General features: G+C 40.7%; 2 protein-coding genes across 5 annotated transcripts in view; one reads left to right on the top strand and one right to left on the bottom strand.

Annotated features, from left to right (window-relative positions):
• Positions 1-841: 841 nt before the first annotated feature.
• LOC114362769 (arginine/serine-rich coiled-coil protein 2) lies at positions 842-18635 on the bottom strand. 4 transcript variants are annotated; one of them, XM_028318295.1, is made up of 12 exons: positions 18413-18634; positions 17937-18008; positions 15843-15933; positions 14611-14848; positions 13778-13921; positions 13088-13165; positions 12569-12655; positions 11934-12025; positions 11038-11174; positions 9244-9391; positions 1782-2131; positions 842-1376 (listed from the first exon to the last, which is right to left on the bottom strand). In XM_028318295.1, exons 1-11 carry the CDS (start codon positions 18479-18481, stop codon positions 1977-1979), a joined length of 1311 nt encoding a protein of 436 aa, XP_028174096.1. In that variant the 5' UTR covers positions 18482-18634; the 3' UTR covers positions 842-1376; positions 1782-1976. The 4 variants fall into 4 exon arrangements, with proteins under 4 accessions (XP_028174096.1, XP_028174099.1, XP_028174098.1 ...); XM_028318298.1 differs by lacking the exons at positions 842-1376; positions 9244-9391; positions 11038-11174; ... (1 more) ...; positions 12569-12655; positions 13088-13165 and adding exons at positions 2589-2730; positions 3936-4072; positions 4818-4906; positions 5204-5290; positions 5793-5870 and having other exon boundaries at positions 1929-2131; positions 18413-18635; XM_028318297.1 differs by lacking the exons at positions 842-1376; positions 9244-9391; positions 11038-11174; positions 11934-12025; positions 12569-12655 and adding exons at positions 2589-2736; positions 3936-4072; positions 4818-4906; positions 5204-5290 and having other exon boundaries at positions 1938-2131.
• A 560-nt stretch (positions 18636-19195) lies between these two features.
• The window catches only part of sno (Protein strawberry notch), a 38699-nt gene continuing 33086 nt past the window's right edge, over positions 19196-24808 (top strand). Inside the window, exons 1-2 of the mRNA XM_028318290.1 lie at positions 19196-19400; positions 21834-21936. Coding sequence (XP_028174091.1) covers positions 19398-19400; positions 21834-21936 — 106 coding nt within the window. The 5' untranslated portion in view covers positions 19196-19397. The remainder of the gene's footprint in view (positions 19401-21833; positions 21937-24808) is intronic.

The following is a 24808-nucleotide window of genomic DNA, read 5'->3' as shown; positions in this document are numbered from 1 at the left end:
ACCAAACTTTGTTTTTTGATTACAAAATAGTGTAATAAACCAAACTTACTATGACATGTATACCTCTAAACTCAGTCTGAATTGAGTTACGAGCATTAGAAGTTTGATGATTTACATACTAGATTTGCTTTTTGCGCGCAAGTTTTGTAAGAAATTGCAACAAAATATTGCGATATTTTCTTATTGCACTGATTCTACTCCACACTGATGTCTGGAGGCTTAAATGGATGGTATTGTTTGTTTACACATACAATGTCACTATTTTGTTGCAATTTCTTACAANGGAATGAAGTAACGATAACGTTGCAGATATACCGTTATGCAATAAACGCTGATAAGTAACTGCCAGTTAGCGTAAGTTAATGGTCATGGTCATCAAAACTCGTCACCAGTTTTTGGGTGGTTTCTCTTGGCTTGGTCATTGACGCCAAGCGTTAATTCCTCTATGACCTCAAGAGTAATCATTGTTTCATGGACAACCTACCCAACAAAATTTCATCCAGACCTGGAAACTAATCTTGAGACTTTTCTGGGGTGGGCACTAGACAATTCTAGGGTGAGCAGCTCGTCAGAGTAAATATATTCTTTGGTGAGCAGTGAGCATAGCAAAAACTCCATATTATTATATCCCTACCGGTAGCTATAAGTGGAAAAAAAAGTCCTAGTATCCCTACCAGTCGGGATATGTCGGTAATGTGGAATAGGGGCCATTCTGGGCACAGAGGTGGGCACAGCAGCAATCTCGAGACTGCAGCTTCCTAAAATTTTATGTATCGTTTTATAATACGGGAAGTTGTAAAATAAAAACATGAAAGATATTTAATTATTTTATTATCATAGCTATCTTATAACTATAAAACCAATACATTCATTGAATGACTACATATTCCTTCAAACTAACAACTAGTCCTTCAATGACTATGATTGTATTTTTCTTTATAAATAATATAGCATTAACAAGTTAATATATCACACAGTAGCCTTTAACACTAATTTCTAACACGATTTGTGTCGAACGACGTAGTTAACATAATATAACCTCAATATTACACACTGTACATGGTCATACACACATAGGTAGGACATAGGTTTAGCTAGTGCTTAGGCAACTAACTAAAGGGTCATAAGTGGACAATAATTTCTATTCATACCCTAGCATTCTTACAAGTTAAAGTTAAGCGTTATTTATATGAGATTGGGTTGCACAAGCCTCTTAAAAACGAGGAACATCATATTTACAAAAAAAAGGAACTAGGAATTACACCATTAATATTCATAGAACAGACAAAAAATCTTATCTCTGATAAACAAAAATATGAGTACATTGTACTTTAGTTGATAGTATAAATTCCAGGTCTTAAAAATACCTTAGGGTGGTAAGGACCAGGGTTCGAAAATATCCGATATTTATTATAAATATCAAAATATCGGATATTTATGATATATATCGGATATATATCAACTTTGATATATATCAATTTTGTATGAAAGCCATACTATTATTTTATTGTATTATTCATGAATATTATTGCATAAGTGTTACATAAACATGTTTTTAATGTTTTTAAAACTTAAAATCAGAGAAATAAAGCAAAAACATAAAATTTCTTTGAAATACGGCAAAATGAACTAAAAAAATAAAAATCTTATGTCAAAAAGTACAAATACAGTAACAAATTTTAAAAGTTGATATATATCATTAAAACCGGCTTGATATATATCGGATATATATCCGATATATATCAAGATATATATCCCTTGATATATATCCTCGAACCCTGGTAAGGACCCACGCTAAAACTTTCACACATGCCCGTGGCTCACGCGAGTTTTAGTGGAGGCCATAATAAAGTTTTAAGAGACCAGTGTGACCCTTTTAACTATGATTTGATAGTTCACTCTTTATAAATATAAATAGTTTTTTTTTTCTAATATTCAGAACACAACTGTCTTGTGCGTCACACATTTGCAGTTCGCTAGTACTGGGACCGCGAGAAGCCGAGACCCACGCCTCGCATGGTGTGCGTAGTGGCTCGGGCAACCTCGTACTGAGCTTGCATGGCTTGGAACAGCTCCTCTTGCTTCTTGATGGGGTCCGCTGATGGAGGTGGCTTCTCTGCTTTGACTGCCTCTGTATAAATGAAAAAAATAAAATAAATAACGAAATATTTAAAAAAATGCCTACCCTAGTTGGACCGAACCGCCACGGAAACCGGTTGGTCGCCGCACATCACTAACGATTCAAATACAAATATTTATTTGATCTATCAAAGATGGCCTCTTGTCGTCTCTCTTGCTCCATCCACAAGACAGCTCATGCGTTTCACAACTTACCGAAACTACATTATGTAAACCAAAACAAGTCAGTTTTTAGAATCAATCCATACAAAAAGTTACTGTTATAGCGTCAGAATCTTTCAGATACGAGAGCATTTTTATAGATTTATGTTATGCCCTAGACAAGCGGTACAATGTGCGAGTTGAAATGTCGAAAGATGGTTGAAAGGCCTTTTGTTTGTATGGAGTTACATCGGATTCGATTCGATCGTAAAGTGCCACTTGTCTAGACCTACAAGTAGACTACTCACCGGGGTCGCGTATGCCCATAAGCCGCATAAACTTGGAGGCCTGGCGCCCGTCGCTGTCCTGGGCGAAGCGTGCGCCCGTCCACTGGCCCGCCGGCGCCGCCGCCTCGGCCTTCGCTTTGGCGCCCCATAACAGCTTGCGCTTCTGCACCTGCGGACAAACAAGTCCATCGTCAACGGGGCACTTTGCGATATAAAAAATCATGAAGCAGGGTACTCATCTAGCCGTGTAGCATGTAATGTAACAGATACTGTATCAAGTGAGTACATAGGCACGAGCCCGCTGCTCGCTGCTCGCGCGTGGTTCGCAGGGAGATCGCAGCGACCCGCCGACTGGCGGTATCACTGCGAGCACAAAGGCGGCTCGCAGTAGGATTCAGGAGCTCGCAGCTAGATACGCGGTGACCGTGGACGAGCCGTACTCACTTGAAGGTTGGTTACGTTACGTGCTATATGGCAGGTGAGTACTCTGTCTAAGATGCGCGTCACGGCACAATTTATCTAAGCATTTCATCGATTTTAGATGATAAACTTATACATTAGTCATCAGAAATCGAAAATAAATTATACCGTGGTGCACATTATAAGTCAGCAGGAGAACTATTCTTCAAAGCCTAGGATTCGCGTCACGATATAATCTTATCGTCGATATTAGACGACAAAAGTATGGGTTTAGGGTCTAAAATCGATAAAACGAAATAATGGCGAGCATCCTAGGCTAGCAGGAGAAATAGGAAGAATTATCTAAAGCCAAACAAAAGTGATAACATTTTATCGACGATTTTATTCGATAAATTGCTTGGATAAAAGTTTGTCGTGGCGCCCATCCGAGACCTACTGGGGAGACTATTCTGTAAAGTCAAGCCAGTAAAACTCTAGCAGCCGTCCCTTCCTCTCGGTGTAGTAGTAGGTGATGAACTGAATTGTTTAATCGCGCGCAATCAATCATTCGATTTGTATTTATCTGTGCACTAATATTACTATTTATGTATGTTTATCTAGACAATTTTATGCAGCTTACTATTTTATTTATTTTACCAATGGTCCGTGATCCTCACTCGGCATGGGGCACACTGAAAACCAGCGCCGTGGCCTTCGTCACCGTGGGCCACGGCATATGCTGAGTGGGGTCCCGTTGCAGTGGGCATCTTGTTGGTGAATGGGTGGAACTGCTCAGTTTACTCTTGTTTTTATTTTTTCTTCTTCCATTATTATGTGCCACTGTCATGTCTATGTAATTGCCTGTATTTGTGTGATGTCCATTGTAATAAATGTATCTTTCTTTCTTTCTAGTAACTTTGTCTAGCTGGGTCTGTGATTACACCCTTTACGATAGCCTTATCCACTGACCTGGTCGAGGATCTTGGAGGTGTTGGCGGCGCCCGGGTTGTAGTAGGAGGGCAGCGAGGAGGCCGGCGCGTCGCCCGCGGCCGCTCGTAGCTGCTGCGCAGTCGCCATCGACCCGTCCGGCGTCTTGATCTGGAGCCCTGAGGAGAAAATCATCATCATATCAGGAACTCGCTTTCCGCCCGCGGCTTCGCCCGCGTGGAATTTTGTCTGTCACAGAAAAACCTTATCGCGCGCGTCCCTGTTTCAAAAACCGGGGTAAAAACTATCTTATGTCCTTTCCCGGGACTCAAAACTCATTTATTAGTGTAAATAGGCTTTAAAAAAGCACTTTTACACGTCCCAGTATCAACCCTATCACTGCTTCAGGACAATAAATGGGCCAGTGCTGAGAAGAAGCAGCGCAAGAAACTCAGACACAATTGTCAGCCTCTTTTTCAAAGGTTTACAGTTTTAAACTATCTCTATGCCAAATTTCATAAAAATCGGTTCAGTGGTTTAGGCGTGAAAGCAAAACAGACAGGCAGAGTTACTTTCGGACAGTGGACATCCTATCTATAATATTAGTATAGATAGGATGTCCACTGCTGAACATAGGCCTCCTCCCCCTATGAACACTATACGCGGCGTCCTACAGCAGTTCCTATCGACGTCTGTTCAGACGTGGTGTTCACCACAGAACATTTTTATAGTAAGCATTGTTACGCGGCCTACGGCGTTTCTAGTCTAGTATAGGGATGGCGAGTTAATTGTACACAACAACATACACAATATTTTGATCATACCACGCGATCACAAAGTGTACAAAGAAGTTTTAGAATATTACGAAAGAACGTATTATTGTATCAGTAGCAGTTTCGAAACAGTAAATAAAAATTAACTTACCCATTTTTTCCATAACTTCTAATTTCTTGTTGACTTTGTACGATGATGGGCGGTAATCGCCAGATGGTGGGGATCCCCGTCTCTCTCCACTAAAATTAAATAAATAAATGTTAAAACCAGACATAAATACAAATTTACAAAAAGTCTATGATGATGCAGAATGACGGCCATCGTTTTTTATTTAGTCAACAGTTGGCATCACTGGCGTTTGACAGGGCCTTGTAGGGCCATCCTAGTGAGTGCAAATGCTATAGTCCTTCTACCGCTTCTGTCTTAGCCACTAGCAAGGAACGACTTTACTCTATGGCGACGGTGTGAGCACTAAATCTATAGCCCTCATTTCATGCCATTAAACAAGTGTTTATTCATTTAAATGAATGAATTACCTAGAAGTAGATGGTGGTGGGAAAGCCGCGCCGCGGGAGCGCTCTCTAGACCGGGACCGCTCGCGTCTGTCAGGATGCCTGTGGGACCTGGGAACAAGATAAACGCCTTGCAGTTAGTCTGTGTAATCTTTTAAAAAATAGTTCCGTTAACCCTACAATGCTTGCGTGTTCACCACAATAGTCCAGCAGGGGTGGGTTTCGAACCCGCGTTCCTCGGATCTCGAGGTCAGTCGGACCCATTAATTTTATTGGAATATAGTCGTTCACAATTTTTACTTGTTTCCCACCATATAAGTAAGAAATCAATTATTGTTCTTTTTTCTTGTATTTCAAATTGAAATAAATATGTAGTTGTGTCACATAGAAATAAATACTCACCATAAGATGAATAGGAATGCGTACAGAAAAAAGAAACATACTATAAATTATCTTTTATTAGAAAATAATTAGTTTTCAATCTATTGCAGATAAAAAAATTCAATTATACTATGTACCATAGTAAATAAGGGTGTAAACTTAAGTTCGCCTTATGTTCCAATTTATTTGGCATTGAAGATTAAATAAATAAATAAATAAACTATGAACATACCGAGACTCCTCGGAGCGGCGGCCGTGCCTGTCTCTGTCGCGCTCGCGGTCCCTGTCGCGGCGGTCGCGGTCAACGAACCTAGAGACAAGTCACACATTACAATAAGTTAAATTGTTGGCCTTGTGGTTCTGGCAGAATACGTTTCAGTGACAACCGGGTCGCAAAATGTCCACTTCTCGAAATGACAACTTCTTAAAATATCAACTTCGCTAAAAGACAACTTCTCATATTGTCTATTTCTCACAATGACAAATTCGCATTTGGTCAACAACTTCGCATAATGACAACTCTAGAAGAACTAGAACTCTAGAAATAATGAATATAAAATATCAACAAGTAGTTGACATTATGCGAAGTTGACCAAATACGAATTTGTCATTGTGAGAAATAGACATTATGAGAAGTTGTCTTTTAGCGAAGTTGACATTTTAAGAAGTTGTCATTCCGAGAAGTGGACATTTTGCGACCCGGTTGTCGTTTTGAGAAGTTGTCATTCCGAGCTGAAAGGGCAGAATAGAATAGAATCACAACCATTTCCGTGGATGTCGTAAAGGGCGACAAGAAACGAACATCAACTCCCACAGTCCTACCTCGTCTTGTTTTGCCTCAATGAGGGCTATCGTTTTAGCGCTCACCAGTTAGCGCCACTGTAGAGTAAGGTCCTGTCACTTGCTAGTAGCGAAGACAGTGGTACCAGCTCGTGAGCGCGAAAGTGGTAGGAGGACTATCGCATTTGCACTCATCAAGATGGCGCCACTGTAGAGTAAGGTCCTGTCAATCGCCAGGGGTGCCAACTGTTAAGTATAAAAACGATAGCCCTCATTTATTTACCATCGTATACCTAAGGAAGATACGTCGTATTTGAAGTTCTAACTTTGGGAGAGGTAGATCCCTCAGCCTAGGAATAGATTGCCAGCTTTAACGACACATTAATGACAGTAAGGTCTCAGAAGGAAACAGTAGAGGGACAGAGAGGGAAGTTTCCCGGGCTTATAACTCTTATGATCCAAATCAAGTGGTAGTGGGCAGGGCACATAGCTCGTAGAGCTGATGGCCGCTGGGGCAGGAAAGTTCTTGAGTGGCGACCACGAGCCGGAAGACGTAGTGTGGGCAGGTCTCTCACTAGGTGGACCGACGATCTGGTGAAGGTCGCGGGAGGTGCCTGGATGCGAGCGGCGCAGGACCGGTCTTTGTGGAAATCCTTGGAGGAGGCCGATGGAGGGGAATCCTTTGTCCAGCAGTGAACGTCTTTCGGCTAAAACGAACGAACTCTTAACCTTTTTTTTTTCCGGCGAAAAATGCATTGAATTACCTACCTACCCTACGGGGACAGGGTAGGTTATGTGAGGCTCACCAAGTCAGAAGGACAAGGCATACCCACTAAAAGACCCCGGTGCTCCGTCATTCGCCTTAAACGAACTCTAACCTAACCGTAAAATAAATGAAAAGTCGCGGGATCTTACCTGGGCGAGGCTGCGTCCCTCGCGTCGTGGGGCCGGCGCTCGACCGGCGGTGGCTCGCCGCCGAAGGGCCGCAGCTCCATCAGCGCCGGCGGTCTCTCGCCTAGCAGGCCCCGCCGCCCGCTGCGAGGGCCGTTCTTGTCGCATCTACACAATATGCGTGTTTAATGCCCGTTTTCACCATCAATCCCTAATTTTTAAGTGACCCATAAGGAGACACATATCAGGACTTTCGTTTGCATAGGGGTCACTCAAAAATTAAAGATTGATGGTGAAAACAGGCATAAGACTTGTGAACACATTCGTAAATTAGCGTAAAATATCAATTACGGTACAAATTAGATGCGACTACACGCAGCAGTGCAGGTAACGTATTGGTTTCAATGTATTATAGTTTATAAGACGTATTGCTAGCAACGGAAGCCAATATACAGGGTGTCCCAAAAAGTAGTGTCAAGCCAAAGCCCAGAGGTAGATCATCACTAGCGCTACCCGAATCACCCCCATAATATGTTCCGCGATTTTTGATAGTTTTTGTTATGATTGTTTTAAATATGCTTAGGTACTCTTTTGGTTACTGTGACGCGAATAGTTAAAGTACATGCCTGATTTTTTTATTATTATTAGATGAATACTAGGCCTAGCTGATTTAGAAGTATTTACATCCATAACATAAAAATTAAAAAAATCCTGAATATTGTAAAAAAATATTATAACTCGTCAAAAGTCGCGGTGATTGGGGTAGCCCTAGTGATGTTCTAGCTCTGGGCTTCAGCTTGGACAGTATTTTTTGGGACACCCTGTATAAATACATAGAAACCAATATTATGTCGCTTGCTGCAGTGTGTAGTCAGCTTTGAACTTGAGCCTTTGCCACAAACTTTTTCTCTATATTTTTTGTACAGTCGACGACACAAAGATAAGCACTAAAGCTGTTGTCATATGCGCTATTTTGTAAACATGAGGTGTTAAACTACCGCGGTACAAACAGTTTAGTGCACCAGCCGCTATAACAATCTTGTCTGCAAACCTTTTGTTGGCAATCAATTATTTACAATTTTTTTTAAGATTATTAGTAATTTGTATTGCACAAAGTTAGCCCCTCGTGGTAAGCTTGTGTTACGAGTGGGCTCACCTCAATAGTAAAGCGGCGTTGGGATTCGAACCCGCGTTCCTCGGATCTTGAGTCGGCCAGTCCGACCCCTTCACCGTTCGGCTATTGTTTATTCTGATGTACAGTAGACTTTTGATCAAGATATAAAACCAAACATACCTGTCTTTACGCGGCGAGCGTCTCTCACGCTCCTTGTCTTTACGCGACTCGGCCCGCTCCTTGCGGTCAGGCCTGCGGTCGCGGTCGGGCCTGCGGTCACGACTGTCAGCCTGAGGAGACAAATCGCACCTGTCGGGCCGCTCGTCCCGGCGGTCGCCGCGCCCGTCCCGCCGCGGCGACTCGCGGCGGCGGCGGTCGCTGTCGCGGTCGCGGGTGCGGTCGCGGTCGCGGCTGTCATCTGGGGGAAGGAGATTTGTTAATTTCTTTGAAGAATAAATTGAGCAGGCAGGGTTTCAACGCTTCGTTTGCTGAGTTATTAAAATACTTATGCATAAAGGTTACAGACTCATCAAACTGCTGAACCTATAGTGCTGAAATTCGGCACATATCAGTGCCTATCGTGTAATATGTGTACGCGCCACCCTCACACTAACATAAATTAAGGCTTTATATTTGGTGTTGCTGCGTAAACTGAGATANTATGTAAACCAAAACAAGTCAGTTTTTAGAATCATCAATCCATACAAAAATTGTTATACTTGAGCGTCAGAAATTCAGAATCTTCTTCCAGATACGACACAATTTTTAGGTTTATGTTATGATGCTCTAGACAAGTAGTACAATGTGCGAGTTGAAATGTCGAAAGATAGTTGAAAGGCCTTTTTTGTAAGCAGTTACAATAGATTCGATCAAAAAGTGTCACAGGTAGACTACTCACCGGGGTCGCGTATGCCCATAAGCCGCATGAACTTGGAGGCCTGGCGCCCGTCGCTGTCCTGGGCGAAGCGCGCGCCCGTCCACTGGCCCGCCGGCGCCGCCGCCTCGGCCTTCGCTTTGGCGCCCCATAACAGCTTGCGCTTCTGCACCTGCGGACATACAAGTCCATCGTCAACGGGGCACTTTGCGATATAGAAAAGCATAAAGCAGGGCACTCATCTAGCCGTGTAGCATGTAATGTATCAGATACTGTACCAAGTGAGTACATAGGCACGAGCCCGCTGCGAGCTGCTCGCGCGTGGTTCGCAGGAAGATCGCAGCGACCCGCCGACTGGCGGTATCACTGCGAGCACAAAGGCGGCTCGCAGTAGGATACAGGAGCTGGCAGCCAGATACGCGGTGACCGTGGACGAGCCGTACTCACTTGAAGGTTGGTTACGTTACATGCTACGTTACGTGCTACATGGCAGGTAAGTACCCTGCCTAAGATGCGCGTCACGGCATAATATACTCAACATCAAATAAACCGCACCTTCCGCGACGCGAACTTTAACAATTTTCTTCTGACATAATCATGGTTCCCCAACAATATTGGTGTTATTTGAAAGCCCAATAAATGTCCTTAAAGAAAAACACATTCAATTTCTTAATAAATGATTAACATATACCATAAATGTGACTTGAAAAAATACCTCACTTTGGGCCCACCTATGGGATCAATTAGACCAATTTTTATGGTTATAAAACCAAATAATGATCTCACGTGTCCTCTTTAACAGATGGATAGCGATAAATCCCAACTTAACAGTTTTATAGCCATAAAAGTTGACTCTAGCGTAACTACCTATTTTTTGAAGCAGTGACTCTGGATCCTTCTAAAGACACATTTTTGGGGTAAAAACCTTTCCTTTAATGAAATGAAGGTAAGAACTAGGCTTTTAAATGGTGCCAATATCGGTGGGAAGTGGGGAAGCATACGTTTGAAAATGCTTATCGCGGGAGGTGCGATTTATTTGATGTCGAGTGTATTATCTAAGCATTTCATCGACTTTAGATGATAAACTTATACATTAGTCATCAGAAATCGAAAATAAATTATACCGTGGTGCACATTATAAGCCAGCAGGAGAACTATTCTTCAAAGCCTAGGATTCGCGTCACGATATAATCTTATCGTCGATATTAGACGACAAAAGTTTCGGTTTAGGGTCTAAAATCGATAAAACGAAATAATGGCGTCATATAGATATTTAATAAAAGTTTATCATGGTGCGCATCCTAGGTTTTGGGGACTATTCTCTAAAGTCAAGCCAGTTAAACTCTAGCAGTCGTCCCTTCCCTTTCTCGGTACATCCACGAGGACGCGCCCCACCACTTTTTGGTCGGGGTGCGGGGAGTTTGATCCGACCAATCCGAGCGTCATTGTTGTCATTCGCAGCGTTGCAATGAGGGTTTTCGCGAATGAAAAATCCGCCAAATGGCAATACTTAGACGCGAGGTTCAAATGCTGCATGATTGGTTATTTTTGACATGACATTGACAGATATGTCAAAATCCACCAATCACACAGCAGGTCAGACCCCACATCCACGTCCCGCCATCTAGCGGATCTTTCATTCGCGAAAACCCTCATTGAATAGTTGTCCGTGAGTGCGCGCGCACACTACAATAATGACGCTCGGGATTGGACGGATCAGGTTCCCCGCGCTTCCCTCGACCGGGGAGTGGTGGGGTGCGTCTTCGTGGATGAAACCTATACCTGATTATACCCTTCACAATAGCCTTATCCACTGACCTGGTCGAGGATCTTGGAGGTGTTGGCGGCGCCCGGGTTGTAGTAGGAGGGCAGCGAGGAGGCCGGCGCGTCGCCCGCGGCCGCTCGTAGCTGCTGCGCCGTCGCCATCGACCCGTCCGGCGTCTTGATCTGGAGCCCTGAGGAGAACAGAGACTTATTGTGTTGATGCGTGGATGGTGAAGAACTATACTCTGGTCTGCGAGCACGTAGAATTTTGTCCAATGACCCTAAGCTACCCATCCTTATTGCTCGCGCGTAATTATATTGCTGTCGCGACTGTGCGACGGGCGCCCGCAGTGAGTGTGCGAGCGCGACAGCAACATAATCGCGCGAGCGATAAGGATGGGTAGCTTGGGGTCATTGGACAAAATTCTACGTGCTCACGGACCAGGCTTTAGTATAGTCTAAAACAGGGGTCTCCTAACTACGGCCCGCCATCAATCCGGCCCGCGACAGCTTAAGACCCAAATATGCCACCTGTTAGTGGGTAGCTGCAATAGAAAATACCTAGAACAGTACATAGTAACACTACTCGACACTCGATGTCGTTACGTGTCACAATACACAATCAATAGTAATTTAAATGTTTGCATAGGTGGGCAAACATGCCGAAAGAATTATTATGGCCCCAAGACTTCAAAGTTTGGAGACCCATGGTCTAAAAAAATAATTTCTAGAAGCGCAGTCGCAGTATCACTACCGTCCCGTAGCAAACGCGACATGAGTTGCGCTTCTAGAAATTGTATGAAAACTAGTTGTTCCGCCCCAGTGGCGCCATTATAATGCTTCCTCACGCCTCATACTTATTGGCACACGGTGATATGACGAAACTATAATAAGGATAGCAAACCAACGGCACACAACATTAAAGAGACATGCATTTGAAAATAACTTACCCATTTTTTCCATAACTTCTAATTTCTTGTTGACTTTGTACGATGACGGGCGGTAATCGCCAGACGGCGGGGAACCTCGCCTCTCCCCACTGCTAAAAATAAAGTAATACTGTATTACATACAATAAAATTAATTTCATGGCTACCATAGTATAATTGATATTAGGACAGTGATCTTCGTATTAAACTAAATTACTTAAGTCTAATGTTTGTATTATTTCTTTCTTGAGATGGCAGGATGTACGAGCAAGTACATAGCATATAAGTTGTTCAGTAAATCTGCTGACATAGCGCCTGCGCGCGCGACCTACTTTCTGTTCATTTTACTTCATTTTTATAACTTACTTACAATTCAGTGCAATAAACGCTCTCTACGGAATCGGACACAGTTTTAATTACCACATCCCGTGACGTAGATAAAACTACAATTACAACTAACATCAACACTGTAGAGGCACACAAGACACACAGCCCCTACAACCATGCTCTATGCTGGATAATGGTTTGGTATATTGTCCCAAAGATTAACGTAACCTGGGACTATTTCAATACATCTTAAAGGTTTGCGATGATGCAAAATTCATTGTCATGAGAAGAGAACTTCATTTCTCTTAGAGAAGTCTACGAATGCATTACCTGGAGGTAGATGGTGGCGGAAAAGCCGCGCCGCGGGAGCGCTCTCTAGACCGGGACCGCTCGCGTCTGTCAGGATGCCTGTGGGACCTGGGAACAACATAAACGCCTTGCAGTTAGTCTGTGTAATCTTTTAAAAAATAGTTCCGTTAACCCTACAATGCTTGCGTGTTCACCACAATAGTCCAACAGGGGTGGGTTTCGAACCCGCGTTCCTCGGATCTCGAGGTCAGTCGGACCCATTAATTTTATTGGAATATAGTCGCTCTCAATTTTTACTTGTTTCCCACCATATAAGAAAGAAATCAATTATTGTTCTTTTTTCTTGTATTTCAAATTGAAATAAATATGTAGTTGTGGCAGAAATAAATACTCACCATAAGATGAATAGGAATGCGTACGGAACAAATAAACACACAATAAATTATCTTGCATTAGAAAATAATTAGTTTTCATCCTATTGCAGACAACAAAATTCAATTATAATAAGTACTATAATAATAAGAAGAACTATGAACTTACCGCGACTCCTCGGAGCGGCGGCCGTGCCTGTCTCTGTCTCGCTCGCGGTCTCTGTCGCGGCGGTCGCGGTCCACGAACCTGAAGACAAATTAGAATTTTTAAATTCACTCAGCTGAAAGTTTGTAAAATTATAGCATTACGTTTGTTCTTCTAAGGGCCTCTGCTAAAACGCGTGCGGGTGGACGAAGCGCGGATTAATGTAAGGAAATGCACGGGCAACCGCGTGCGCTACTCTTCTAATATTTCGATACTGAACCGCGTGCAAACGCCCGCGCGGGTATTAGCGGAGGCTGTAACAGTTTGATGGAGATAGATTTTTCAGACTGGCAGTATAACCGGTATTTGACAGTGTAAGGTGTGCGTTTTTTCTATTTCTCAGTAAGAAACGGCGGAGTAGAAGCGCGTCAACACTAATGGGCCTCAGTCAGCCACTAGAATCGAGGGCTTCTCTACCGGCTGCGTATCCTATCTATCCTAGATCATCATAGGGATGTTACGGATATGTAGTTTCGGTTATGGATACGGTTACGAATATTGGAATAATATTATACCGGTTTCGGATATTTTTTTATTTCGGATATCCGAAAGTTTCGGTTACGGTTACGGATATCCATAACATCCCTGCTTTAAAGGTATTTGCGCCCCCCACTTTGGGAACCAATGGCCTATACCGTTGTACAGTATGCTTACCTGGGCGAGGCCGCGTCCCTCGCGTCGTGGGGCCGGCGCTCGACCGGCGGTGGCTCGCCGCCGAAGGGCCGCAGCTCCATCAGCGCCGGCGGCCGCTCGCCTAACAACCCGCGCCGGCCACTGCGAGGGCCGTTCTTGTCGCATCTACACAATATGAATGTTTGAGACTTGTGAACACATTAGTAAATTAGCGTAAAATATCAATTACGGTAGAAATTCGAAGCAGACTACACGCAGCAGTGCAGGTAACGAATTGGTTTCAAATCAATGTATTATACCTTATAAGACGTATCACCACAGAGTATCGCTAGCAACGGTAGCCAATAAATCAGCTTGACACTATTTTTTTGGGACATCCTGTATAAATACATAGAAACCAATATTATGTCGCCTGCTGCAGTGTGTAGTCAGCTTTGAACTTGAGCCTTTACCACAAGCTTTTGCTCAACATTTTTTGAACAGTCGACGACACAAAGATAAGCACTAAAGCTGTTGTCATATGCGCTATTTTGTAGACATGAGGTGTTAAGCTGCCGCGAAACAAACACAGTTTAGTGTACCAGCCGCTATAACAATCTTGTCTGCAAACCTTTTGTTGGCAATCAATTATTTACAATTTTTTTTAAGATTATTAGTAATTTGTATTGCACAAAGTTAGCCCCTCGTGGTAAGCTTGTGTTACGAGTGGGCTCACCTCAATAGTAAAGCGGCGTTGGGATTCGAACCCGCGTTCCTCGGATCTTGAGTCGGCCAGTCCGACCCCTTCACCATTCGGCTATTGTTTATTCTATTGTACAGTAGACTTTTGATCAAGATATAAAACCAAAATATACCTGTCTTTACGCGGCGAGCGTCTCTCACGCTCCTTGTCTTTACGCGACTCGCCGCGCTCCTTGCGGTCAGGCCTGCGGTCGCGGTCGGGCCTGCGGTCACGACTGTCAGCCTGAGGAGACAAATCGCACCTGTCGGGCCGCTCGTCCCGGCGGTCGCCGCGCCCGTCCCGCCGCGGCGACTCGCGGCGGCGGCGGTCGCTGTCGCGGTCGCGGGTGCGGTCGCGGTCGCGGCTGTCATCTGGGGAGAATGAGTTTTGTTAATTTCTTTGAAGAATAAATTAAGCAGGCAGGGTTCCAACGCTTCGTTTGCTGAGTTATTAAAATACTTATGCATAAAGGTTACAAATCATCAAACTGCTGAACCTATAGTGCTGAAATTCGGCACATATCTGTGCCTATCTAGGCATCCGTTATAAAAAGATGTTTACAACATTCATCTCTGTAGGGATAATAAAATACCTACATAAAACCGTAAGGGAGATGCTACACGGTGCATTGCATCGCCGCACCGCAAACATTTTGCAGCATCACTGTATTAGTGTCCGACCGAAACTAGTTTTACGACCGAAACCGAAACCGAAAACGAATTTCGGCAACGGTGTCTATTTCGGCCGAAACCGAAACCGAAACCGAAACTTTCTTACAAGGCTCATATTTTAAGGGAAAAATAAAGAAAACGTTATTATAATCAGTCAGTCTTTATTGTTTTCTCTTTAAATTGCATTATTTAAAGAGAATTGAACATATAAAGCACCTTTTTACTCTAAAATGTATCAAATTATGTATTAAAAAAGAAAAAGAAGGATTTATAGTCTAGAATATTAATTTAGGCATCCGCTATAAAAGGATGTTTACAACATTCATCTCTGTAGGGATAATAAAACAGAGGTCCAATATTTAACACGAGCGAAACCACGGATAAAAAATAAAATACCTACATAAAACCGTAAGGGAGATGCTACACGGTGCGTTGTATCGCCGCACCGCAAACATTTTGCAGCATCACTGTACACATGGTGGTATGCCGTATGCGGCGCCGCAACGGCACCGTCTCGCTCAATCGAAGTGCGGTGTGCCTGCGGTGCGGCGCCGGAACGCACCGTCTGGCATATCATTGATTTTTATATGCACCGCACCGTGTGGCTTCTTCCTAACCGCATGGTTACCATCTCAGTGCGTCGCCAATGAGAAATTGCGCGGTTATCGCGCTGAACATGTTAAATGTCACCCACCTGAGCCACGCCTGTCGTCCCGGGCCTGCGAGTGGCGCTCGGGCGCGGGCTCCGCCGGCGGCAGCTCGGGCTCCGACTCCGCCTGCGAGTCCTGCGAAAACACGCACACCTTACTCGAAGCCCGCTTGCATCCACCGACATGTGTACATTAAGCATTAAACAGTCCATAACGCCCAAAGTAGCCAAAAAGTTCGCAACACGTTCGTCTTTGTTATAGATCGTTTCATCCACGAAAACACGCCCCACCATTTTTCCGCTAATGTTTGAGTGTTATCGGTATACGCTAAATATTATCCATGAGTGCACACGCACACACTCAATTATGACGCTCGGATTGCTCGGACGGATAAAACTCCCCGCACGCTTCCCTCGACCAAAAATGAGTAGGGAGCGTCTTCGTGGATGAAACGATTTACTCCACTTATAACTCAAGAACGGCTGAACTGATTTAGCTGAAAATTGTCAGGGAGGTAGTTTAGAGCCAGGAGAAGGACATAGGATACTTTTTATCCCGTTCGAAATAAAAAAAAAGTCTGCTTATTTATTGCCATTAAGGCGAAACAAAGTTCGCCGGGTGAGCTAGTAAACAATAGGAATTAAGTTGTTGCGAACTTATTGGCTACTTTGGGTGTCACGAACTATTTGACGCTAACTGTACGGCTAGGGTGCGCGCCATGATATCTTAGACACCCTGCAGACTATAAACATTTAGTCGGCCGATAGGGTCAGCTTCCAATTTGTATGAGAAATCTATCGACTATCGATACCAAATCGGTGTAAAGTGCGCACTTCCGATCAAGCTATCGGCCGACAAAAATTCTGTAGTCTGCGGGCAGTCTTATCCGAGACATTTTATCGATTCTAGGTGATAAGCCCATGGATTTGTCGTATAAAATCGATAAAATATCATAAGATTTCATTGTGGCATGTTTCCTAGTCTGGCAGAGAATTTTGTGGACAAGCGATCAGCCATTCAACATAAACTATCAGCGGAAAGTATAACTTTTACCAATAAGTAAATAGAAATGACTTGTGATGTTGCTATGAAATCATATCCAGATCATTGTATTTAGGCCAGGATTTTGTGGACGTTGGCTAAAGACCCTTTATATTTTAAGGCCTTACAATAGAAAAAGCCTAGCTTTATTCCAATTCACAAGCAACTTGGTTGCTTGTATTAGGAACTCTTGTTTTTGTAAATGCAAGAAATATTGGTAATTGATCCTTGCACACCTGCCAAGCTGAGAAATATGTTTGTTCTGATAATTTAATATACTAACTTGGATCCTAAATACTAAATTTAATATGATTGCAAGAAGGAAATTATGGAAATCGAAAGAAAGAAGCAGAAAATAATATTCATAAGTCAAATATTTATAGAATTACACAATACAGTAGACCTTTCCTTTTGCAGACCTGTTTTCTATCAATTAGTAAAGCAATTAAATTACTAACTTAGAAATTCCAAGTTATAAAATACTAAATGAGGTAGCATTCTTTTGCCACATAACTTCAAAATGAAATACAAACCAATTTCCGCTTTTTCTTTCTTCGTTTACTTTCTTAAAACCTACCACCACCTACAAACTTGCTGCTATTAAATGATATTTAGTTATTTGAAAATAAATTAACTATTACACATTAACACCATATCCAAATAAATGAAGCTAATTAATTTTTTACTCCTGTTATCATAGAACAGAATTAAAACGTATCCAAACATAAGTCTGCCTGCGTAATAGCTATGTACTCACATGTGCGCGCTGCTATGCTAGCGTAGCTGCGGTCGAGCGGTCGTCTCGGCGGAGCCTCAGCGAACTCGAGGGGGGTATTTGACTTTTGTTTTGTGTCAAGTTACAAATGGGTAACATATAAAATAATAAAAGTGTTAATATCATCGTTGAAGACAATTCAACAAGTTATTTTAACTGATTCAGATTTCTTATTTAATCTTTAATTTTACGTTGATAGTAAAATGAGAATTAGAGCAATAGACAGAACAGATGCAATGACAATAGATATATTTGGCAATGCTAAATACTTGGGTCTGTGTTTCTACTTCTACGTAGGAGAGAGGGGTTGAGTGGTAGTTACCTCGCTCATGTCCATGTTGACGTCGTCATAGTTGGTGTCGTCATCGCGGCGGCGCCCCGCGCTCCCCGCGACCTACAATATCAGTCTATTGTCAAGCAGAGAAAACCGATTAATATCCATTGCTTTAATAAGAGATGAGAACTGGTGTGTTAATGAGTGTCCTAGTTATTAGATTAGAATATACTAATTTCAACATTATTAACATGCCTCCGAAAAGTCTCTAGAAGTACATAAAAATAGTTTATTAATTTCCAACGAATTCTATCCCACAGTAAACAGTACAACTACAAATATTTACAACAGATGGTGAATACCTACCTACTTTAATTAAAATAAAAACAGAATATTTTCAATTTGAAGGCTACGTAATGGTACGAAACTTTATCAGCAGCTGTATCGCAGTATACAAGTTATAGGTTTGCTGCTGTGATGGTGAAAATTTTCAAAATAATTGAAAAATACTCAAGGACACTTACCGAAGAATGGCGACCTCCGCGTTCATTTTCATTTTCATCATCACTGCCATAGCCAACTAGGGAATCCATCGCAAATAAGTATTTTTAGGTAATACAATTAGAAAATTAATTCAACGTGGATGATAAAATTAAATTATTTCAAATCGTAATCCGCAAATTCTCAATCCGTTCAACCAACACGAAAAGTTGACAATATGGCGGCTTAAAAAACATTATCCTTGTCTATGGTTGTCATTTTTTGGCCCAAGTCTTTTTATAGATGACCCACGCTGAACTGTCCCACCAAACTCAATGACAGGGGGGCGCTACCATCGTTCAACTATATGGTTTCCAACATGGCAAAAATCTGAACCAGCGATCCGGTATAGACGGTGGCGCCCCACTGTCAATGTCATCGACAGGACAGTCCAGTATTTTGGAACTATAGCCAATAGTGAAACAAGAAAAACAAAGATTATCCAATGAATTTACAACCTTGTCGTATTTGCTATAAAATTGAAAGTTGTATTTCATTTAAATCTTTTTTTTTATCTCAACATGCTCGGATACATCCGTGTGTTAGATTGACTTGCATTGTAGGAAGGGTGTCGATAAAACTTTTGGACGCAAGTTCAAAAGTATAGTTATTGGTTATTGCTTGATCAATTTAGTTCTCTAAGTTTAAAACTATGCAAAACATTTTTCCTTTCTTTCAAAATTATACGAATAATTTGGCTGTATTTATAACTTATCGATATGAATGATGTCTCTAGTGTAGTCTAGTAGTGTGTATCCGACTAAATTCTTTTCTCTTTGAAAATTTTTAATATGGCGGACGCATTGACCGCCGTGCGGACGTCTGGATTTTTTGTCATTACGAAATAAGAATTTCGAGTAATATTTATTGTGCTTGTGAACAAATTTGTGAAGTAAAACTAGTGTGAGCTATTTCTCATCACCCACCACATTTGCAAAGTGATCCCAAAACGCTGAATCAGCTATAAAAATGGTAATGATAGTTTTTTGTTTTGATACTTTTTTACGAACTTTACTTTGTTGGAAAATGTGTTTTCTGCTTAGAAAAACCATTTCCCGAAATTATTTTTGATACTGAGTGTAGCTTAGAGTACATTTTTTCAGAATTTTTATAAAAGTGTCCATTTTTCGCGTTTTTTTTCTTTGTTTTCAAGTTTTCTAACCAAAAAAAAAGTGTCATAAGGTGGTGTCGATCTCACATGTGATATTTTCCCTATGTTTTAGCCTAAATCTATCAGTTTCTTGGTCCTATTATGAGTTAATTATGCAAGTTGGGTGTGGCTGTATTGATTTTCTCGGAAGGTTCTAGACATAGTGTTAGAATACGTCTTGAATATCTGCACTTTACCTATGTTTAGCACATTGATCTAATGCGGTACTGGAGGGTTTGGCAGGGTGTTTGCATATCCTAGGGGTTCCCAGTAGGCTTGGGAGAAAGATACAATATTCTTAAGACGATAATAACAGGGAAACTGCGAAATAATTGGCAAATTAGACTGAAATAAAATGGACATTTGAAGACATTACTCAACATTCAGCATGACTTATCAAAGAGTGGTGCAGTGCCTATAAATTGCAGCATAAAAGACTGTTATCAGTTATATAAGTTTAACTGCAATTGCTTATGTTTGATGGAAACATAAGCAGTAAAACCCAATAGCTTGGTGTAACAACACTGCAGTGTTAATGTAAATAATTCTAGTATCTAGCAATATGATTTTGACTGTTGCAATCATAAGCAGTAATTATTGTATTGCAACATAATGTCATTAGGAACTGCTATTTAATAATTACCATCATTAAAATATTGGCTAAATAAAATACCACTCTTGGTACAGTCAACATATTATTGAAATAATTTCCAGTTTAACAACTATGGTGATATTAATGAATTCTATTTGAGTAGGTATCTACTGTATGAAATGTGCTTATGTACATTGTACAAGTGATCAATCACCAATTACTAAACCATCATTGGTTTTGAATTTGATGTAAAATTATAAATCATTTTATCTCTGATTGTGGCATATTTAGGAGTATTCCAGCCACCAATCCATGGCATTTAAATCTTGTTTACTGTCATGGTATTAAATTAATTGACCCATATTGTAGTCCATTAGGATTGTATTGACGAATGTCATTGGAGAATCATTATTATCAAGCGTAATTTTAGGTTATGTATATGGATTGGGCTATTTTATGATCATTTTATTAAGTCAGCATTTGATTTGATTGACTAGTATTTGGCATAATACCATTTCGACAAACATAATGATTTAATTCAGCAAAAAAAGCACTTAAGCTGAAATCGAAATAAATATTGTGATTTGATTTTCTTGTTAAAGATAAAACTAGAATAATACAATAAAAAGCAAAAACGTAGGAGTCATTTACATTAGTCATCATCTTATTTCTTGTTTATTGTGATACAGTAAGTAAACAACTTCTACTGGTTGGGTACTCAAATACATAATTTACTTTTCATTTTTGATTTTTCCTACAACAAGCAAGTCTTTTTCAGGTCTTGATGTTAAACTTTTGCTCATTCTCTGCATCATAACAAACCATAGTAAAATAATTATTAGCTCATTGCCATTTTCTTGCACAACAAAATGACTAGACAATTTAGTTTAATTGTCAAAACAAAATGTTGCTGATACAGCAGTATGAGCTACATAATATTGAAAAAGCCTAAAAATATTAGTTGTATGCAAAATAGTAAATGTAGACAATAATTGGAATTGTGTAACTATTCCTAGATATGCAATTTGTGTCTTGTTTATGTTTTCAAGAATATGATTTCAAGTGTCTCAAAAAGTACCACGTGAAATACACATGGTATTATTTGGTGAAATACAGTGTCTCGAAAAATACCATGTAAAATACACATGGTATTATTTGAGAAAAGTAATTCTGTAAATGTATTGCAGATGTGTCTTCGTACTATCAACATAAGGTTTTAAATCGGTATTAAAGGAGATTTTATGTTGACAAATATTTTTCATACTTGGATCAATATAGAGCCAGAATTAATGTGTGTGTAATAAAAGTGAGTCCCAGTGGAAATTCTGCACTGGATAATCACAGAACAAATCTGTTCAAAGTCTTCTGATTGATCGCATGATAGAATAGAAAAAAAGACCAATGTAGCAAGAACCAAGTGGTATCCAAAAATTAAGCTAAAGTGGATAGGAGAAGGAAAACTGCTTAGAACCCTCATTGCGATAACCTGACTCATCGTTCGTTAGTTTCAGCTAAATGAGGTTAGTTTCAGCCAAATGACGTCCACTGCTGGACAAAATGTCTCCCCCAAGGATTTCCATAACAACCAATCCTGCGCTGCCTGCATCCGGATTCTTCCCTGCTTTAATAAATACATAGCTAAAATGTTTTGTTTCCTTGGCAGTCTAAACGCGCTCGCTTCGGTGAGGATGAGGACAATCCGCCCACGCCTTCAGACGACTCTGACTTCGATGATGATGAGGATCCGGACAATTTGGAAGTTCCAGGTAAGATAAATGCTCTTTAGACAAATCTATACTGCTTATTACTATTACCTCAGGTATGGACTGAGTTAAGTGCGAGACCATATACAGCACTAGTACACAAACTTGTAATGGACTGAGGTCTATTTTACAAACCAGCCCTCAAAACTTGAGTCAATAGCAGTCATAGATTCTGTCCTAAGATTGGTATATTTTGAAATGCAACCAATTAAAACATGCATACATTGTGTGCTTGAAATTGAATTCAAAATTTGAGATCTCCAAAGCTTCTGTGAGATAAATACTTACAAAAATTGACAATTCAATAAAATACCAATTAAAATTGATGCTATATCAATCGAACTTGGTAAAATGAACAAGGTTAAACTCTAAATAAATACAATAGTTATTTAATTTTTAGCTTTAAGAGTTGCATCTCAAACTAATTTGAAAATTATAAATAAATAACTGCCTAAGGCGGGAATTGAACCCACCTTAGGCAGTTCGATTTTTTCAAGTTATTTATAATTTTCAAATACAACAGTTTATAGTTATCATACAATAGTCAAAGTAGCTTCTTAAAATAATTATGTTCTCTAATTATATGATATGATAGTGCACCCTGTGGTTTCCAATACACGTGACAGACGTCATCTGTAAAATTGCACTGATATTTTTAGCTACAAAAAGTATCAAGGAGAATCAGACCTTCAGAAATGCTTGTTTACAATTCTTTTAAGATAAGGGAGTCATTTTGAAAATAACATTATTAGTTAACTAACTTTTGCCCGCGGCTTCACCCGCGTGTTATTTAGTTTGTCACAGATCGTCGTAAATTATAGCCTATATGTTATTCTGGGTTATAAACAATAATACTGTAAATTTTCATCAAAATCCGTTTGTAGTTTTTGCGTGAAAGAGTAACAAACATCCAGACATCCAAACTTTCGCATTTATAATATTAGTAGGATTAATCCTTTTGTCACACACATTGCCCCTTCATTCAAAACTGGATTAGTATCACCAGTGTTTATTTTTCTCTAATTATTATTTACAATAATTAGTGATAGACAATAGGTCTGTAGCAAGAAGATTCTGTTAGTCAAAAGGGGTGTATATTTTTGGTTTAACTAAATCCTACTTTCATTATTTTGTAACTACATTCTGCCTCTGTATGAAACATTATTTTATTTTCCTTCTTCCATTTTATTTGCATTTTATTAGCTTTTTCGTTTCGTGTGCTAATTTCGAAAAATCCCAGAAAGTCTGTATCGCTCTTCACGCTCATAATTTTACTTGTTATTATTGACCAAAAAAGTAACTCTTAAATATCAATTAACAGATCCCTTACTTGAGATATAATTGCTTCTCCATATAGACCTTTATCTACACTAATATTATAAAGAGGAAAACTTTGTTTTTTTGGTTGTAATGAATAGGCTCAAAAACTACTGGACCGTTTTTAAAAATTCTTTCACCATTTGAAAGCTACATTATCCACGAGTAACATAGGCCAAATTTTATTTTGGAAAAAAATAGGGTTCCGTAAAATATGTATATAATGTAGTCCACGCACGCGAAGCCGCGGGCGGAAAGCTAGTCCCCTAATAAACTCACTTAAAGATGTCCCTTGTCCATGTTACCATGTCTTTCTTTACTATCTTTAAGATTCATTAATATTGGTCCAGCAACTGGTTTTCTTTCACATTTTATACTAAGTATGGATTATGAAACGTTTTATTTCTTTCTTGCCCATTCTTTTGACAGTATTCAGGTAACATCACCTGGTTCACAAAAGGGGCTTGATATTATTCAGAAATGACCCCTGTCTGAACAACTATGTAATATGCTAATCTGTCCTGCTGTCCTTGTGGGTTTGCAAAGGAAAAGTGGCCTATCTTACTGGGAATACTGTCGTTTTTAGACAGGCTTCCTGAAACGCAATTGCTGCAGATATTATCCATTCAACGTATGTACTTTTGCCTGCATATCGATACGATCTAAGGCCCCTCGCCCACGGCGACTTTTTGTAGCGATGTAGTAGCGATTCCGTCGCGCGCATCGATGCAGTCGCAATGCGGTCCCTAGCTTTGTGTCCTCGCCCACATAAACACGATTCAGTCGTGATACAAACGCAATACTGTCGCGCTTGTGTCGCGATGCAAACGCAATTCAGTAACGGCACAAAAAATACCTGGGAGTTGCCACCCTCTCTCCCTGTGCTCCCCGATGTCGATCGACACGGTCGCGCGTTTGCATCGATACAGTCCCGATGCTTTAGCGTGTTCCCCAGTCCATAAAGCACATGATGTCGTGCCCTGAGAGCCCAAACAACTGCACTCGGGAAGGTTTAATTAATGCTACTGACAACGCCACCCTTGTAGCAGAGTTTTGGGCTGACACTGTATAGGTTTGTTGTCGACACGACAAGAAGAAGAAGCGCGTTGGCATCACTACTGTAGCGCGTTGCCAAAGCGACTAACGCGTGTTAGTAGCAATTTGTTAGTATGAAAAGTTGCCGTGGGCGAGAGGTNCGCCCACGCCCTCCGACGACTCTGACTTCGATGATGATGAGGATCCAGACAATTTGGAAGTTCCAGGTAAGATAAATGTTCTTTAGACAAATCTATACTGCTTATTACTATTACCTTAGGCACGGACTGAGTTAAGTGCGAGACCATATACAGCACTAGTACACAAACTTGTAATGGACTGAGGTCTTATTTTACAAACCAGCCCTCAAAATTGAATCAATAGCAGTCATAGATTCTGTCCTAAGATTGGTATATTTTGAAATGCAACCAATTAAAACATGCATACATTGTGTGCTTGAAATTGAATTCAAAATCTAAGATCTCCAAAGCTTCTGTGAGATAAATACTTACAAAATTTGTCA

This window comes from Ostrinia furnacalis, unplaced genomic scaffold, assembly GCF_004193835.3.
Source record: "Ostrinia furnacalis isolate ACB-3 unplaced genomic scaffold, ASM419383v2 OfSCF6717, whole genome shotgun sequence".
NCBI lineage: Eukaryota > Metazoa > Arthropoda > Insecta > Lepidoptera > Crambidae > Ostrinia > Ostrinia furnacalis.
Note: the sequence above shows the minus strand (reverse complement) of the source record. Positions and strands in the feature narration are given on the sequence as shown.